The 17777-nt window shown below is 49.4% G+C and overlaps 1 protein-coding gene across 2 annotated transcripts in view; it reads left to right on the top strand.

Moving 5' to 3' along the window:
- ITPKB (inositol-trisphosphate 3-kinase B) overlaps positions 1-9954 on the top strand; it is a 67452-nt gene extending 57498 nt beyond the window's left edge. Inside the window, exons 6-9 of one of the 2 annotated variants that reach the window (XR_011337052.1) lie at positions 3668-3769; positions 5263-5334; positions 7434-8295; positions 8327-9954. Coding sequence is in view for 1 of the 2 variants with exons in the window: in XM_069852740.1 (XP_069708841.1) it covers positions 3668-3769; positions 5263-5334; positions 7434-7649 (390 nt within the window). In the remaining variant the exon portion in view is untranslated. The other variant, XM_069852740.1, reaches the window with a different exon arrangement.
- The last annotated feature ends 7823 nt before the right edge of the window (positions 9955-17777 follow it).

The raw sequence follows: 17777 nt of genomic DNA, 5'->3' as shown, positions 1-17777 counted from the left end.
GGAGAAGAATGCCACGAGCTGTTCCGGCTTGGGACAACCTTTTGCCTAGTTCCCATTGCTGTTGTTTTGCTGGTGCTTATTATAAACCTAAGGCTATATAAAAAAAACTATGGGACAGTTGGGACCAAAGCTCCCATGCAGTGTTTCTTCTCCCTGCTTTCTTCCTATGATCAGGAATATCTGCCTTATTTATATTCTTGGCCTCTAGCGGTGCTCCTCAGCCTGTGATCTGGGGACATTTTTGGCAAAAGCAGGTAATCTGTGAACCACTTGAAATGAAATAACTAAATACCAAACCCAAACCATATTCCCACACAGGCAAAAAAAAAAACAACAAAAACCAAAACCTGTAGAGGGAAATAAAGCAAAAAATGAATGGTGAGAGAGTTGCACCTCTGTTTTAGCTGACCGTAAGTAAGCTCTGTACAATGTGAGCAGTGGATTTTTTTAAGGGGTGAGGTGGCCCTTTAATTGAAAAATGTTGAGAAGTGCTGGCCTCCAGGAATAATCATGCTGCTGCTGCTAGGGGCTGACTAATTTGATCAAGGCTCTAATTACTGTAATTCCCCTTAAATCCCTCAGCTTCTGGATTATTTTCCTCTAAGCTAAAGCATTAACAGTTCACACTGGTTCCTGGCTGGCTTCTTTTTTTTCCAGCAGGGCTGTAGAACTGGTCATGCTGTGCAGTATCCCTGTATCTGCCCTATTTCTGGGGTCAAGTCTCGACGTTAAGGAAGGTGTGTTTGGTGCCTTGAGATACTAGTGAGCCCTTGGAGGAAATTCTGGGAAAAATATTACTTAATGACATGTCTCCCCATTTTTTCTGTCTTGCTGTGAGTGCTTCCCTGAAAAGAGCAGGGGTAAATCTGACCTGCCGTTCACTCATGGCTGGAGGCTGATGCAGGAGAGCACCTTCCTGTGCAAAGGAAGGGCAGGATTTGGCCCTGTGCCTGTGGGCTGGAAGGACACACAGGGTAAGGAAGGGGGCAGCGGGAGCCTACCAGACGGCACAGACAGGTGAGGTGAACAGGCAGTTCAGGGTTGGGAATGAGGATGGGGACCTTTTCCTGGCTGAGCTCTTGCTATTCCAGGTGTCCTCGAGGATGCAGTAGTTCTTTAAAATGGAAATTTTCCTCTGAAAAAGGAGATAATGACATTCTTCTAACTTTCTGAGGTAGCTTGAAACTTTTAAAAATGGTACCTGTTAGTAAAATTACCTGCTAAAAGTATTCCAAGTGATTCCTAGTGACCCAGTTGAAGCTCACTGGATGGAGGTTGTTGCATGAAGCTTTGCTTTTGAGGACCTCCTCTGATTTGAGAGTCACTCACTACTGCCTGTAGCAAGGTGGTGCTGGGATAGTTTTCTCTGGTGCTGGGACATCTGTGGTGTCTAGCCAGCTCTGAAAACCCTCACCTGACTTTCCCAAGACAGGTGGCTTGCGAGTCCCATCCAAGGCTGGACACAGTGCTGGAGGGGGCACTGGCTGACCCAAAGCCTGCCCCAGTGACAGTAGGACATAATGGAATTGCTAGTGGGACGGACATTGAAATAGCCCTTATCAGCCCCGCTTATGTTCCTTCTGTGTGCAAGCCAGCCTTCTCAGGGCTTGAGCACCAGTAAATGTGGCAGTTCTCAGCCCCATGGCAGCAGCATCTGGCTAGGCAAGGAAATTGTGGGAGGGGCAGTAATTATGGGAGCAGTATTAGGGGTAGGCTGTTTGGCTTTCCTGAAGCCTAGATTGCTTTATCTGAAAGGCCATCTGCAGTTCTAATTTATTTTTAGGAGCACTTAGAAGTCCATCTCCTTTCTTGGATGCCTTGTGGAAAGTTGTGCTCTTTACATGTGAAATTAGTGCCGTGGCACCTCTCCAAATTGCTATCTGTCATCCCCTGGGGAGAGGGTGTGTTGACTTCTGAACTGCCATGTCAGGGCTGACGTGACGGATGTATATACCAGTGTAGTGCCCTTCCCCTACATGTCATACGTGTGCTATAGACCAGCCTTGGTGAGGCCTCCTGCCTGCACTTGCTGCAGCCTGCTGCCTTATGAGACACAGCCAAAAAACAGGGAGCCTGGCACTGCTTGGTCTATCGGCAGGATGGCTGCTATGGCAGTGAGGTCTCCTGCAAGAAGATTGTCCCTGGCCTTTGCTGCTACAGGCTGTCAGCTGTTAGCTTTGCTTTTTACCCCTGTGGCATCACCAGGGCAGCAACAAGAGGTGGTCAGGTTGAGTCTAGGGTGATTTGAAGCTGGGTGCATCGATTGCACCCCATGCCAACAAAGCTTTTCGTGCAGACCAAGGTCTTTCACGTGTTGCTTTCATTATTGACTTCATTAACACTTGCATAGAATGCAAGCTTGAAGTCAGAATTGTGCTGTTGGATTCATCTGAAACTGCATGTCAGGTGTGGTCTGATGCCAGGCTTGCCTTGCTCAACTCTATGCAGTCTGGGCACTCAGCCTTCCCTCAAGCTGGACCACCCACCATGACCACAACCAGCCCTCTGCCCAGGGGGATGCACACGGCCTCATCCCAGTGCACTTTTCTGGATGAGTCTCAAAAGTTCTGCCAGGACATATAAGTTTCCAAGGCAGGTAATCCATTACGTTCTCTTCCTTCCTCAGCCTCTGCTCTGCTTCTTCATCCTTCCTTCGTCTTCCTCAGCTCACAGGATGTCTTTTTGGCCTCTGCCCCTTCACTCTTATTGTTTGCAAATGAGCTCTCTGGAATGTTGGGATGGAGGTCTGCAAGTGGAGCTGTGAGCATGAGCACAGGCACATGTAGTTTTAAAATAGCCCCTGTATCCAGGAAGCAAGCTCTGCCTGCCCAACCTGTAGCTGCTCCAGACAACAAAATGTGCCGATCTAAAAATCGGAGCCCCAGCAGGACCACGGAAATGGGGAACAACCTATAATGCTGCCCAGAATTTCAGCCAGGAGCCTCTGAGTCAGACCTGGGTGCCATCTTTGCAGCAGACCAAGCTGTGCTGCCCTGTTGTGGGCCAAGATGTGCCTCTGCGGAAGAGGTGGAGAGAAAGCACAAGGCTGCTCACTGGGTCTTGGTGCCTGTCTGCTGCCTTTGAGGGTTTACTGTCCATGGGCTATTAAAGGACTTGTGAGACAAGACAGCCACAGGGCTTGCTCCTTGCGTTCCTCTCCTTACTTTAGTTGATCCATGGAGGACTTCGTGCAGAGGGGGTTTTTTGTGCCTGCTTCTGAGATGTTGTCTGTCCATGCTCAGTTGTGTCCTGCTGTGGCAATGCTTGGCTTTCCTTGCCAAGCAGGAGTGCAGGCTGGGGCTGGTGTCGGTGTCCGTGCTCAGACACAGCAGCAGGGAGAGGCCATTTGGGCATGGTGTGGCCAGAAACAGATCGTCTCCAGCCACTGGTGTACAGCAAGTGCCAGATCTATGAGAACGTACTGAATTTGCAAGCATGTGATACCAGAAACTTGTCATTTGCATTAGGGGGTAATACAGCATAGCTGCGGGATAATTTGGGATATGCAAGGCAGGCAGCCTCTGCTAACTCCTCCATAGACAAGTCCTTCAGCTGCCACAAAGGTTGGTTGCGTCCTACTTGGGGACATGTGTGGCTGCTGAAACGCTTGTCCTTGTCCTGGCTCCCTCCCTCCCCATCCTGCTCACCACTCTCCATTCTTTTCAAGAAAGAGGATGGCACTGTGAACCGGGATTTCAAAAAGACACGGACTAAGGAACAAGTCATGGAAGCCTTCAGGGAGTTCACCAGAGGAAACCGCAATGTTTTGGTGAGTTGGCGGTGCTGCTAGGAGGGGGCTCCTCCTGCAGAGTCTGCCCTCAGCTCATCAGCTCCCTGTCCTGAGGAGCTGTGACCTGAGCAATCTCTCTTAAGAAAGCACGAAAATTGGCAAAAATAAGTGTCATCCTGGCATGGGGGTGAGGGGAAGGCAATGGAGGACTGGGAGGGCACACGTTTGCTGCGGCAGCATTGCTTGAGTTGGGTCTGAGTCCACTGAGGATACTCAGGGGCCGTCTCAGAACCCACTGTGAAGGCACAGCCATGCTCTACTGTCTCATCCCCAAGGCTGACAGCAGCCTCTGTGCCTGTATTATACCCCAGTATGTAAAGGTACAGGCAGTGGGAGCTCCCACCCTGGTAGAACCGGCTGCCCCATGCTCAGTCTCACAGGATGGGTGGCTCTGATTGTCCTAGATGCCCCTCACATGGGCAAGCCACAGTCAGCATTTCCCAAGTTGCCAGGATAGTAAGACAGGAAGCTGTAGACAATTTACACCAACTGTGTCAAATATGCTGTTTGACAAAGTGCTCCCATTTGAAGCTATACTATACAAAGCCTACAAACACAAAGCTCCAGCTGGAGTGGCACTGGATGCTGCCTACTTCAAACTGGCACATGTAATTTGACAGTAGTTACCCAGGGATTATCCCTACCTCTGTAAATGAACTTGCTTGGCTGAATTTTATTCACAAAGAGCTTGGAGGATGCTCACACCATCATGCCCTGTCTTTGCGCAGGGCTCCTTGGCCACACTACTGCAATGCAGCGACCCCCACATATCTGGATGCAGTCAAAGTGTGAAAATTCAGGTGTATTATAGTGCCCAGATACCTGCAATGCATGTTCTTATCCTTAGTCCTTCTGTCTAAACCTCAAAATCAAATTATCGAAGGGGCCTCCTGTGAACGTTTAGTGTCTTGCAGCAATTTGCAGGGATGCTCAGACAGGAACATGGATCTTAACCTGCATGCTGACTGGTGGGAGACCCCTTCCACCTATGGCAGCAAATTTACAGAAGTGCTGATACAGAATTTCAGAAGTGTCTCATGATGCTTGGCTGACTGAGTGATAAAATGACAGATGAGATGAAGAGCTGACCTGTTAAAAAGAGTACAGGTGAGAGGAAAAAAAAAAAAAGCACCCTGGATGCATCAGGGAAAGTCTGCAGAAATCGTCAGGTCAGCGAAAGCAAATGCTGTCAGTAAGTTCTGGAATCCACAGGACCTCACAGGATACCATAAAGGCTGAAGGGATAAGTGGATTCCAAAAGAGAGGGTATACTCTCGCAGGGGACAGATCTCTGGTAGGATGCTGAGCACGGGCAGCTGAGGGACAGCCCTGGCATCTCTCCATACAAACACAGTATCACGGAGAGGATAATGGTACGGGTGACTTTCCTGTCTGCCCTGTTGCGCAGTTTTTATGTAGGCTTCCTGCAGCACTGATGGCTTGATGGTTTGTTTTTGTTTTTGTAATTGCAGAACAGTTACCTTAACCGTTTGAAGGGTATTCGCGCTACACTGGAGACATCCCCATTCTTCAAATGCCATGAGGTAAATACTCACATTTAGATAGATCTGCCTGGGAACATGAACAGTTTAATCTCGGCTTGTTCAAGGAGAGAAGAGAAGTCAAAGTCAGAAGCTGTAAATTTCCACAACTTTCATTCTTATATCCATGTTTTCAGACCCATGCTTATCTAATACTCACATGGAAATATGGCCAATGACTGATACCATGTTTGTGCATCTGACATGAGTTTTCACTAGATCTGAACCTGTGTTCACACAGATTAGAAGTGTTCTAGGAGAAATTCAGGCTGCTTATGGGTTGATACAACTGGGGAAAATCCTTAATGTAAAAGTATCGGGGTCTTCTGGAGAGAAATTTCTGTCTGAATGGACAGCATGTGTTGTTTAGCCCCCAGTTGCTCCATGTGATCAAACAAGGCTTTGACTTAGCTGTAGATTGCAGATCATCCTAAAACTGCCTTCGCTGTGCTGGAAGTTCTGAAAGGCATTTCCACTCCTTAAAAATCAAAAAGCAGCAGCTTTGACTTTCCATCCAACTTAAAGACAAAGTGTCTGCCAACCTCTCCGTGTTCCTGCATGGGGCCCTCCAAGGAGTTGCGGAAGGATTCAGTGACCCAGAACATGCTAGTGAAAAATGTCAGCAAAAGGTTTTTCCTTAAAGTTTAAATGCTCAATCCTGGCCAAGAGAGGGCTATAAGAGCTTAGAAAGAGAAGAGCTGAAGATAAGCATTTCTGGGAAATAATATATATCTCTGAACCTTGGGCATTTTCCCAATGTGCTGGAGGAGGAAGTCTCCTCAAAAATGTAAATTCATAATAGCTTTTGCAAATGTTCTAAACCCTGGTCTAAAGGCAAACTTCAAACTAAACCCTGCTGATAGCATGGATGTGGGAGTCCCCAGTAACTTTTAGTGCTGCTATGTTGGAAGACTGACACCAGCAGGATCCCCCTAGAGCTGCAGTCTTCTGTGTATCTGTACAGCATATGAAGTACTCATGGCTCTCCACACACTGCATCCTGTCTGCTAACAGCCATTGCACTTTGCTCACCAAGGTCGGTATTTGTGATAAAAGGGCAAGCGAATTCGTAGTTCACCAATTCATGCACATTGGACGTAATTTGGAAAGCAATCTATTTGGGACTGCTCTGAAGCACACCCTCTAGTGCTTTTCTGTGGGTCCACTTGCTAAAATCTTCTGACCAGAGAAACAGGTTCGGCAGGAGAGCAGAGCACGATGGTGGGTGCCATCGGTGCATGTTCCCAGGCGCTGGAAAACTGCAGCAGAGCTGCTGCTGGGTGGCAGCCTGGCTAGGACTGCAGGCCAGGATGGGCCAGGGGGCTGAGCGGGAGCACCCACCTGCTGAGCATCTCTCTCTCCTGTGGATGCTGAGCATTTACCTTGTGGGGTCTCGTTCCGCTATGAAAGGCCTTGAGACTTCTGCTGTCAGAGACTATATGCTCCATGTTCCCAAATGCACCTGTGGGCTTGCTCAGGCCAATACTTGCTGCAGGATTTTCCTGTCCTATCAGGATATGAAAGAGCCCTTCAAAGCACATTCAGCCAATTGAACTCATAGAAAAGGAAATTCATGTACACGCACCTCAGCAGCTTGCATCCCCAGAGTACTGTGAAGGCCAGGAGGATATTCCAGGGGGATCTCTGTGTAATCATGTGGTGGTGCAGGCAGGAGACAGTGCATTGCAAGTAACGTGGACCTGGATCATAACCCTCCCTGTGGTGATGTCTGCAGGGCTGGTGAATGTGAATAGCATGAGCTGTTCACAAAGAATCAGCCTTGAAAAAAGTCCCCATGTGATGGCTGAGACACCTGGGGACCTTGACTCAGCTTCCAAAATGACACCTCTGTCTTTCGTGCCTGTGATTTTCTGATACTCTCCTTGTGTCAAGAGCTGGAATTTGTACGAGTACATCAGCTTGTCTGAATACTTCACTTGCATGTGCAAACACAGCTGGTAATGCTCAGAGCTTGTTTTTACTCGTGCAAAATCTTAGCATTCTCTCTTGCAAATGCAGCCTAAGATAAGGTGTCTGAAAGCCCTGATACTGGCTGAGAATGAACAATAGGAGCACCACTAACTGGTCTCTCCTCTCCACAGGTAATTGGGAGCTCCCTTCTCTTCATTCATGACAAGAAGGAACAGGCCAAAGTCTGGATGATTGACTTTGGGAAAACCACCCCACTGCCAGAGGGGCAAGTTCTCCAGCACAACGTGCCCTGGGTGGAAGGAAACAGAGAGGATGGCTACCTCTGGGGGCTTGACAACCTCATTCAGATCCTGACAGAGTTGTCCCAGAGTGAAGACTTGCATTAAAGCCGCATGTCTGCCTCTGCCACTACCCCCAACCTGACCCCAACTGACTCTTCTGAACTGCACTACAAGACACTTTCCAGCCCTCACCCTTCCCATTTGAAAGCTATTCTCTCCCTATTTAAGATGGGTTTTGTTAGGTGTTTTTTTTTATTTTTTCTTGGGTTTTGGCTTGGGGTTTTTTTAGGTGTTTTGGTTTGGTCCCCGTTCTCCCCCTCCCGCCCCTGCCCCATGTAAATAGAATTAACCTGCCAGAACAAAAGCTGAACTTGAAACCTTCACTTTGCAGAGTCAGTGGGAGTATATGGCCATGCCAGGTGGGAGCAGCCCAGCAGGGGTTGCTTAGGCAGGCATACGCTTAGCCTATCATACTTTTGTCTCTTGTGCAGCCTGATCTTTTTGAGAGGGTTGGTGGAGGAAGAGCCTTTCTCTGAGCTGAGACTATGTCTGCATCCCAAAACCACTCAGTGGCCATGCCCACTAGGGTATGTGAGCAAGGCCTGGAGACATCAAAAGACAGTAGGGTAGTTATCTTCGCCAGCATCTTTCACCCTGGGGACCTGGCTGGGCCAAGTCCTTAAGAGATGCTAGAAGGGTGGATTTGGGTTTTAGTTTGTGTTCAGGACGTCCCATGGAGGTTACTCAGTTAGTTGCAGGTTGCAACTAACTTAGTTAGTTAGTTAGTTGCAGTTGCTTGGAGGGTGAGGGTTTCCTTCCTGCTGAGGACACATGGTTCGATACAAGTACTTACCATGACCAGGTGCTTCCCATCTGTCTCCCCTGTGCGGGGTGCACTGCTGTGGTGGGTAGCTAGCTCCTCTTCAGAGATTAAGCTCCCCAGCTAGGAGCTGCTTCCAGCCCTCCTTAGCAGAGGTCTCCAACTCTTCACGGGGAATAAAAACTTTGGGCAGGGCTAGGGAAGAGAAAAATAGTTTATAAGGGACTACTGTAAGCCCTAAAGTAGTCATTCAAGTTGATGAGTCTTTTTTGGCAGCAGCTGAGCATGTGTATAGGAGTAGTGCTGCCAATGCCTACACCTTGTCCGCAGTAATCTTCCTGCCTGGAGCATCTCTACCTAAACCGCAGATTGCCTGGAGCAGGCAGAGTTAGAGCAGCAAATCAGCTCTCGAGGTGGCTGGGTTAGTCCTCTTTGGCAAAGTAGAGTTTGGGTCAGGCATCCCTGTGCTTCCCTTTTTTTCTCTCCACAGAGCTGGCTGACTGCCACTGCTCTTTGGCCTCCTGGCCTGCTCGGGCTGCATGGATGGCCTCTGCACTCCCCCTCCGTTGAAAACACCCAGTTCCCTATTTAGGGCGGAGGCTATTTTTTAACTTCCTGGAACATTTGAACTTGCTCACGGTAGAGCTGGCGAGCTAAATGTCAGCCACGGAAGGGCTGGTGGGGAGGGGAGGCTGCAGGGCAAGCTGAGTCGTCCCTTGCAGTGAGGACAGAAGGAATGTGTAGTACTGGAAGTGGTGCAGGAGCCTGACAGACCTGAATCCCTCACCCACTCCATCTCCAAACCCACCATCTCATCTCACTCCAAGGGTGCAGAGCCCCCTGCCATAGTTCAGCGGGTCCAGCATCCTTGGTGGGACAGGTCTACTGACAGCAATAAGGAGGACTTGGCCATATAGTGGCCTGCAGCCATGCCGCAGCCTCTTTCCTGAGTATTGAAGTCTCCCGAGGTTTCTCTTGGTTCATATCTCGCCAGACAGATGTCTTTAGCTCATCTGATGCCATTGCAAATGGTTGCACTGTTTTTGCTCTTTGCCAGGCTTTCTAGAATAGCCCATGTGGAAGTGCCTTATAGACTTGCCACTGTTCCATTAGTGTCATGGAAAAGATTTGAGGTTTTTTAAGTTATATTTATTTTCATCCCATTTTAATTGCACAAAACACTAAAACTTAATGCATGGAATCCTTCGTATTTTTTTTTAACTGTGTTTTTAGTTTTTAAACCATCCCTTTTCCCGCTTTGGAGAAGGGGTGTGAACAGATATGCATAGGTATATACCAGTTATCGCTGTACTTGAGCTTCAAGCTGCTCTTATATATGTATATTATTTTTTAAGCCTGTTTATAAACAAGATTCCTTGCTTCATGGCTTCAGAAGCAGCAGGTTGTTCCTTTCAGAAGTCTTATGCCTTTCTGGAGCCTGGAACTGTTGCTGTGAGGGATTTTCCTTGCTCCCACTTCCCCTCTGGGTCATTGGTAATACAGAGAAAAATCTGAACTGGTCTGGAACACCAACGCACAGTGCCTGTAAAAAAATCCTGTAACTTTGCAAATAAAAACATACGGAAAGCATTTGGCTGGTGTATGGTCCATATCTGCCCCACGTAGTTTGCGGCAGCCTGGGAACAATTGAGCCAGCTTTTGTGTCTGCGATGATTTTGGGGGGATCAGGCTCCGGCACACACTAGGAGCAGTGCTGCATAAAGGCAAGAGTAAGGAAGGACCCTGTGCTAGTTCTCCCTACAAATGGGAACTGGCCTTGGAAGAGCAGGACAAGGTGAGAGTGGAGCCAGGGCTGTGGGGGCCTCTGGGCTGGGTTGGGGAACCCCCAAGAGAGACCTGAGTTTCTCCATCCTTCTTCTGCAGGGAAGTCCACCAAAGACGGCTCCACCACAGCATTTTTTTTTTTTTTAGTCTTTATTTATAGATTTTGCTAGCACTGATGCAGCTTCCAGTGAGCAGTTTCTGAGTGCCACCCTGCAATCTCTGCATTGAGGGATATCAAAGCATCCAGGGATGTCAGTGCTGCCCGGCACAGCTGTGCATTTCCCCCAATCCTCTCTCTTGCAGCCACACTGTGAGCAGTGCCGGAGGGAGCAGTTGGGACCGAAGGCCACAAAACCAAACTGGATTTGGTTTTGCACTGAAGAAGAAATTGGGTTGTAGAGCCCAAAGGCAGCTCCAGTTCCTCCTGGTTGTCTGAGCAAGCACAGAACAGCAGGAGCCTGTCCCACGACTGATGTGGCCAAGACAGGAGAGGTTGGGGTGGGCTGCTCAAAGTCAGATTTCATAGAATCATAGAATAACCAGGTTGGAAGAGACCCACCAGATCATCGAGTCCAACTCTTCCTATCAAACACTAAACCATTTCCCCTTAGCACCTCGTCCACCCGTCCCTTAAACACCTCCAGGGAAGGTGACTCAGCCACCTCCCTGGGCAGCCTGTTCCAGTACCCAATGACCCTTTCTGTGAAGAATTTTTTCCTAATGTCCAGCCTAAACCTCCCCTGGCAGAGCTTGAGGCCATTCCCTCTTGTCCTGTCCCCTGTCACTTGGGAGAAGAGGCCATCACCCTCCTCTCTACAACCTCCTTTCAGGTAGTTACAGAGCGCACTGAGGTCTCCCCTCAGCCTCCTCTTCTCCAGGCTAAACAACCCCAGCTCTCTCAGCCGCTCCTCATAAGACCTGTATCCCCTGGTGCCCAGTCCCTTGGGAGCAGCCTGACCTAGGGACTGGTCCCTGCAGCGTCTCTGCTGCTTGCCACAGCACATCTGAAAAAAAATGCAAGAGAAACCCAGTGTGGGCTTTGCTTAAAGGCTAGCAACCTCTTACTACAAGGAAGGACTGGTAGTATTACAGACGAGAGGCTGCTATACATGCACCCAGCAGTCTCTCATGGGCTGTGAGGAAGGCAAACGCTTTTCCCATCTGGCTTGCACACTCTTGTAGCACTGGTGCCAACAGCTGATGTTTTACTTACAGCTCCAGTTCCTGGGGGCTACTGGAAATCTCAACGGTGACTGCTCCTCCTACCTATGGAGGAAAACAAAAGCCTCCAAAACTTACTCAGCTGTACCCTAAAATGCAAAATGAGGAGGTAAAGAATAAGAACCTCGACTCTATTCTGAAAAATCCTCTCTTGAGGGTTAAGGAATCACCACAACATTGTGGTGGAGAGGGAAACGGAATAAGTCAGGGAAAGAAACTGCTCATAATTGAGTGCTAGCACCTGCTGACTGTAAAGTTTGAGCTCTGGATTGGAAAGGGACAGACCCAGTGCCAAGCTGGGGCTGCTGGCACAGTGTGTCATGCACCAGAGGAAGGACCCTGCTTGCCTTCCACCTGGCTTTGCTGCACCTCCAAAGCAAAGCCACAGACTCCCTGCCACTTCAGGTATTGTAGAATGGTTTGGGTTGGAAGGAACCTTAAAGCCCATCCAGTTCCAAGCCCCCTGCCATGGGCAGGGACATCTCCCACCAGACCAGGCTTCTCAAGGCCCCATCCAACCTGGCCTTGAACACTTCAAGGGATGGGGCAGCCACAGCTTCCCTGGGCAACCTGTGCCAGTGCATCACTGCCCTCATCGTGAAGAATTTCCTCCTTATGTCTAGTCTAAATCTTCCCCTCTCCAATTTAAAGCCATCCCCTCTCGTCCTATCACTCCATGCCCTTGTAAAAAGTCCATCTCCAGCTTGCTTGTATTCCCCTTCAGGTACTGGAAGGCTGCTCTAAGGTCTTCCTGGGGCCTTCTCTTCTCCAGACTGAACAGCCCCAACTCTGTCAGCCTGTCCTCATAGCAGAGGTGCTCCAAGCCCTCAGATCATCCTTGTGCTCTCCTCTGGACCTGTTGCAACAGTTCCATATCCTTCTTATGCTGAGGATTCCAGATCTGGACACAATACTCCAGGTGAGGTCTCGCAAGAGTGGAGTAGAGGGTCAGAATTGCCTCCCTTGACCTGCTGGCCAAGCTTCTTTAGGTGTAGCCCAGGAGGCGGTTGGCGTTCTGCGCTGCAAGCACACATTGCTGGCTCATGTCAAGCTTCTCATCAGCCAGCACGCCCAACTCCTTCTCTGCAGGGCTGCTCTCAATCACAACATCCCCCATCCTGTACTGAAACCACAGGTTGCCCCAGCCCAGGTGTAGGACCTTCCACTTGGCCTTGTATTGATAATATACACGAGAGAAGCCAGCGCTTATATTAACACAACAAAGAATACTCCACTGTTACTGCATGGAGTCTCCCAGCACCTCCAGCAGTGCCATGAGGGTGAAGGCAGCTTGCTTATGCAATTTTATTATGCAATTATTTATGCAATTAATTATCTAATTAGGTACTACTTGCAAGAATGAACCTCCTGTAAATAAGGAGTCACTGGGTCCCAGCTAGGAGTTGCAGTCTCTGAAAATGCCTGAAGCTTGTGAGGTGTTAGTGTCACCAGCCAGTGTGGCTTTGGGGTTTCCAGAAAGTCCCTCAGGAGGTGTTTTGCCCCTACTATGGATGATAGAAAGCAGCGCCACTGCCTAGCACCCCAGCCAGAGCCCCTGTCTTAGGAAAGGGCTGGAGAGACTTGCACTACCTAAGCAATAAGACCCCGAAAGGAGGATCTTAATCAGTTAAACAAATTAATTAAGTTGCTTAAATACTGCTGGCCATAAATGAAGGTGTGGGAAAATATGGCTGTGTCAGAGAGGGTTTGGTTTTGTTTATATTTTATTTTGGTGGGGTATATTATTTGCTTTGTGGCCTTTTTTTGTTGTTGTTGGTTTGGTTTATGTTTTGTTTTATGCTGAAGTGCAGGACAATGAGTTGCTGCAGCTTTGGGTTTAATGCTGTCAGCGATAGGCTTTTTCCCATGGAAAGCCCTTACTGTTACCCTTAAGGGCAAGGTGAGTCTGGCAGCTTGGAAGCTGGCAGCAGCACCTTTGGGGTTTGCGCAGGGCCCTGTCCCCCGCCTGCTGTACCAGCACTGTAGGTGCCAGGTGAAGAGGGAGGAAGGGTGGGAAAGCACCTGCCTTTGTATCTCATCCCAAGAGTTCTGGTGTTTCTGGGGGTGCTGTGGCAGGAGTGGCTTTGCAGGGGGCTGCCAGGGAAGCCACAGAGCATCTGGAGGTGCTGAGCACCCTGGGAATCATAGAGACATAAGATGGTTTGGGTTGGAAGGGAACTCAAAGATCATCTAATTCTATCCCCCCACCAGAGGCAGAGATACCTTCCACCAGACCAGGCTGCTCAAACTCCCATCCAACCTGGCTTAAGCACTTTCAGGGATGGGGCATCTACAGCTTCCCTGGGCAACCGGTGCCAGGGCCTCATTGCCCTCATTGTGAAGAATTTCCTCCTTATGTCTAGTCTAAATCTTCCCCTCTCCAGTTTATATCCATTGCCCCCAGTCCTATCACTACAAGCCTTTATAAAAAGTCCCTCCCCGGCTTTCTTGTAGCCCCATTCAGGTACTGGAAGGTCGCTAGAAGGTCTCGTTCCACAAAGCTGTAAGGCATGTGCTTCACCTGAGCTCTCGCTCGGGGAAGCGCTGACCGCTCCAGGTCCCTGCTGGTTCGGAAATAACGTGTCTGCTGGTGTCCTGCTGTGGGGGCTCCTGTCGGGCTCTGACTCCTACCGGGGCTCTGCAAGGGCTGCCCCTTCCCCAGCCCGCCCGGCCGCAGAGGGAGCGGCCCCGGCGCCTCCCCGGGCCGGCAGGGGGCGGTGCTGCCGCGGCGCCCGGCGCGGGGGGAGCAGGCCCGGCCCCGCCTGGGCCCGGCCCTCACGGCGCTGGGACCTGCGCCGCTCCCCGGCACTTGTGGGACTTGGGAGTCCCGTGTCCGTGCTCCCGCTGGGAGCTAGGGGCGTCTACAATCGATGAACACCCCTCCCAGCCGGCCAATAAAACTCTCGGAGACTCGTTTTGGAGTTATGGAAAGCGAGCGCCCTTTCTCAGGGCTGGGCAACACGAGGGGGTGATCCCCGGTGATCCCCACCCACCGCGGGCAGCGAGACAGCCTGCGACAGGATGGATTTCCCACTCACATGCACATGGATAAATTTTCCCAGAAATCTTATGCATATCCTGTTACTTTCCATTTTAATGTTCTCATGAACTTCATTCACAACAGTCAAAGCTCTTGCTGATTTGGAGCTTTGGCTCCAGCTCTCCTGCCCTTGCCTTTGAGATGGGGAAGGGCTGCAAACAGGTGACGGCAGAAGCAGAGACAGCTGCCCAGCACAGATCACACCGCACACGAGGCGTTATCATCTCCGAAGAGTGAACAGGGTCTGGGAAAACGCTGCTTGAGACAAAACGTGCTCTCAGAGGGACCTTCTGTCTGACTTCCAAAGAACACAATTACTTAGATGAACCTTAGTTCTACTTTAGGTTAAATAAAAGGTAATCCACTTCTTGTAATAGTAGCTACTTTTTGTATTAGCTCCACCTGGGATCCCCGCTGGAGTAGGGGGGATGAAGAGCTTCATGCTGCTCGCATCCTATTTCTGGGTAGAGAGTCCTGTTTCTGGGAGTGAGAGACTGGGGAAATGCATTTCCCCTCGCTGCGCCCCTCTGTGAGCCCGGCACCCCATGCCCCCGAGGGACAGTCCTTGCCATTCTGAGAGACAGCTTTCTGACTTACATTACCTCATTTCATTTGGGTCTGCGCTTCGTTCTCTTCCTTGGCCTTAAAAAATACAAATTTGTTCTTTGCTATTGTGAAATGTAAAAAAAAAAAAATATTTTTTTTAAATCCTGCAAATGGGAAAGATGGACAGAGCCCCCCTGTGGTATCTCTTGGTTTGGTTTGTGCTTTTCCTGCATAGTTTTAAGTCTGTGGAAGTAGTTGCAGTCCACTCCCACAGGCAGCATGAGGTGCCTACCTTGGGACCTCAGGGACAAACCCTGTCATAGAATCATAGAATCACCAGGTTGGAAGAGACCCACTGGATCATCGAGTCCAACCATTCCTATCAAACACTAAACCATGCCCCTCAGCACCTCATCCACCCGTCCCTTAAACACCTCCAGGGAAGGTGACTCAACCACCTTCCTGGGCAGCCTGTTCACCCACCCCCATGGTGGGACTGGGGACATGGGGTTACTATCTCCTGTACTTCAAGCTCCTGACTCCAACAACAAGTTATGCTGTCTGGCACTGGAGCAGGGCAAAGGAGGCTCTCTGTCAAATGTGAAGATGTACTGCACCAAGAGATGCCCCAGGGGCTGGTTTTGCTTTTATACTTAGCAGCATTTGTCATTTCATGTCTCTCATCACTCGTAGGGGACCCGTCTTGCGTGGCTTCTGCTCCCCTCCAGGAAAAACTGTGCTTCTGCCCCAGAGCAGCCAGAGAGCACAGGAGAGCTGCTGCTGATGCAAATTTGAACACAAAGTCTGAGGAGGAGGCTCTGCAGTAAATCCCATGCCGGACAGTACTGGATAAAGCTCAGTAGGAGATGCACATCTTAGGCCCCACCAGCTCATCCTGCTGCCAGCATCAATCTGCTGCCTGCTCAGGGCTGGTGCTTCCTGTTAGATGGGATTTGGTATCTCATGCCATTAATTTTGTGTGTATTAATGGCGTCAGTCCTGCAAACCCTGGGGTCAGCTCCCATTGTTAGGGTGTTCAATGCTTTCCTTAATGTAAAAATCTTACACTTGAAACGACTTGGACAAAGAAGCACAAGGGGAAACAGAGGCAAAAAATTATTTACTTAAACAGGTGACAGGAGCCATTAAAAAAAAAGCAAAAACTTTAATTTCTAACAACTGTCCTTCCTGCCAGGCGGTGCTTTTGATCTGAGGTGTTTTCTATGCCTAACAAGAATCTGGGGACTTATCCTGCAAGGACATACACAAACAGCTGCTTCTCTTGCAAAATTGGGGTTTGGGTTGGACAAGGGACCAGGAGAAGTGAAACAAAGAAACTTAGGCTTAATTGTTTAATTTAACCATTAAGGCAGGTACACTTTATACAGTGCTGGAGAAGATTCGGGATTCATCCTCAGAGTGCTTCTGCCCAACAGTGATTTTGGAGAAATTTATATACACAGAGGTGTTTTCATATTCATAGTTTTCCAAAGTGACAAGCAGGCTTTATGCCTGGAACCTCATTGCATGTCAAGGGGGGATGAGATCAATCCCACACAGAGTTGTTATGGTATAGCCATATCTGTGTGGCCAACCTCAACGAGTCTGGATGACAAGAAAATAAGGGTCATTATTGTTATCTTAGTCCTTAATATGTTTTTTTAACACATTGCAGTTGATATTCCATTTCACCATTTATAAATAACCATTTCAGAAGGAAAAGCAACACACATCTGTAGCAGCAAGCCAGAGACATGCTACAGATTCTGTTTCCCTTTGTAAAGGATCTGTGGCTAAAAAACATTGCCCACAGCAGTGCTGTCAGTGCAATATCTTCTGTAAGTGTTAAATTCACTCTTCTTTTATTTTTCATGCCCCCAGAAGAGTGAGGGAAGAAGGCAGTACCTGTGGGAAGGGCTCTAACCACATGCGAAGGCGAGCAGCACCTCGCAATGGCTTGCTGTACTTTCAGGTACAGCAGCTGTCCACATGCTCTGCTAGAAACCTGCACCAGAAAAATCTCTCCTGTGCCTGCTCTTGGCTGCCCAGAGGAGCAGCAGAATGCAGAGATGCATGTTCTTACTCAGTGATGTCCACGAGGGTTACAGCAATGCAATTGGGAAGGGTTGGCTTGGCTCAGCTCCTGCTACTGGGGACTGCCAGTAGCTGGGGGCAGCGGTGGGTGTGGTGGGTGCAGGGTTTTCTAGGAGCTGGAGGGAAACACATGGCAGAGATAAGCCATGGTCCAGCAGGGAAACCCAAGCTGGGGCTGTGGGAGAGGCCCCTATCTCATGTGCCACCTCCCCACCCCCAGCAGCAGGGGGGTGACATTCCCCTGCATGACCTGCTTGGCACGGCATAAATTGAGCAAAGAGCTGAAGTGGCAAAACACGAGGAGCTCGGCAGGGGGTGAGGAGGATCTGTGTGTTATTCTCTGCAGGGGTGGGTAGGGAGATTTTAGTAAACCATCCCTCTTTATCTCTTCTTATTCTTGTTTGAATTGAATAGCAGCAAAACAGCAGCAGTTCTGAAAAATAAAGTGGTTGTTGCTGCTGAGAAAAATATCCTCATCTTGCTTTGGCTGGATGACCCTCATGGGAAAAGGCAATCCTGCAAGCAGAAGTTGAAGGTTTGGTCTTTCCTTGTGCCCCTGCATCACAGCTGGTGCACCCAAAAAACCCCATCAGAGCCTGCCTCTCCGCAGGAGGCTCATCCATGGTCCCCCTGGCCCCCCTCCCCCCTGGTTTCCACAGTATCAGGGGCAGCCCTGCTGTAATCAAACACATGGGAGTACCCAACTTTCCCTTAAACCCACCATTAG

The sequence above is a fragment of the Phaenicophaeus curvirostris genome, chromosome 2, assembly GCF_032191515.1.
Source record: "Phaenicophaeus curvirostris isolate KB17595 chromosome 2, BPBGC_Pcur_1.0, whole genome shotgun sequence".
Taxonomy (NCBI): domain Eukaryota; kingdom Metazoa; phylum Chordata; class Aves; order Cuculiformes; family Cuculidae; genus Phaenicophaeus; species Phaenicophaeus curvirostris.
The sequence above is the reverse complement of the archived record's forward strand: the minus strand, read 5'-3'. Positions and strand labels throughout refer to the sequence as shown.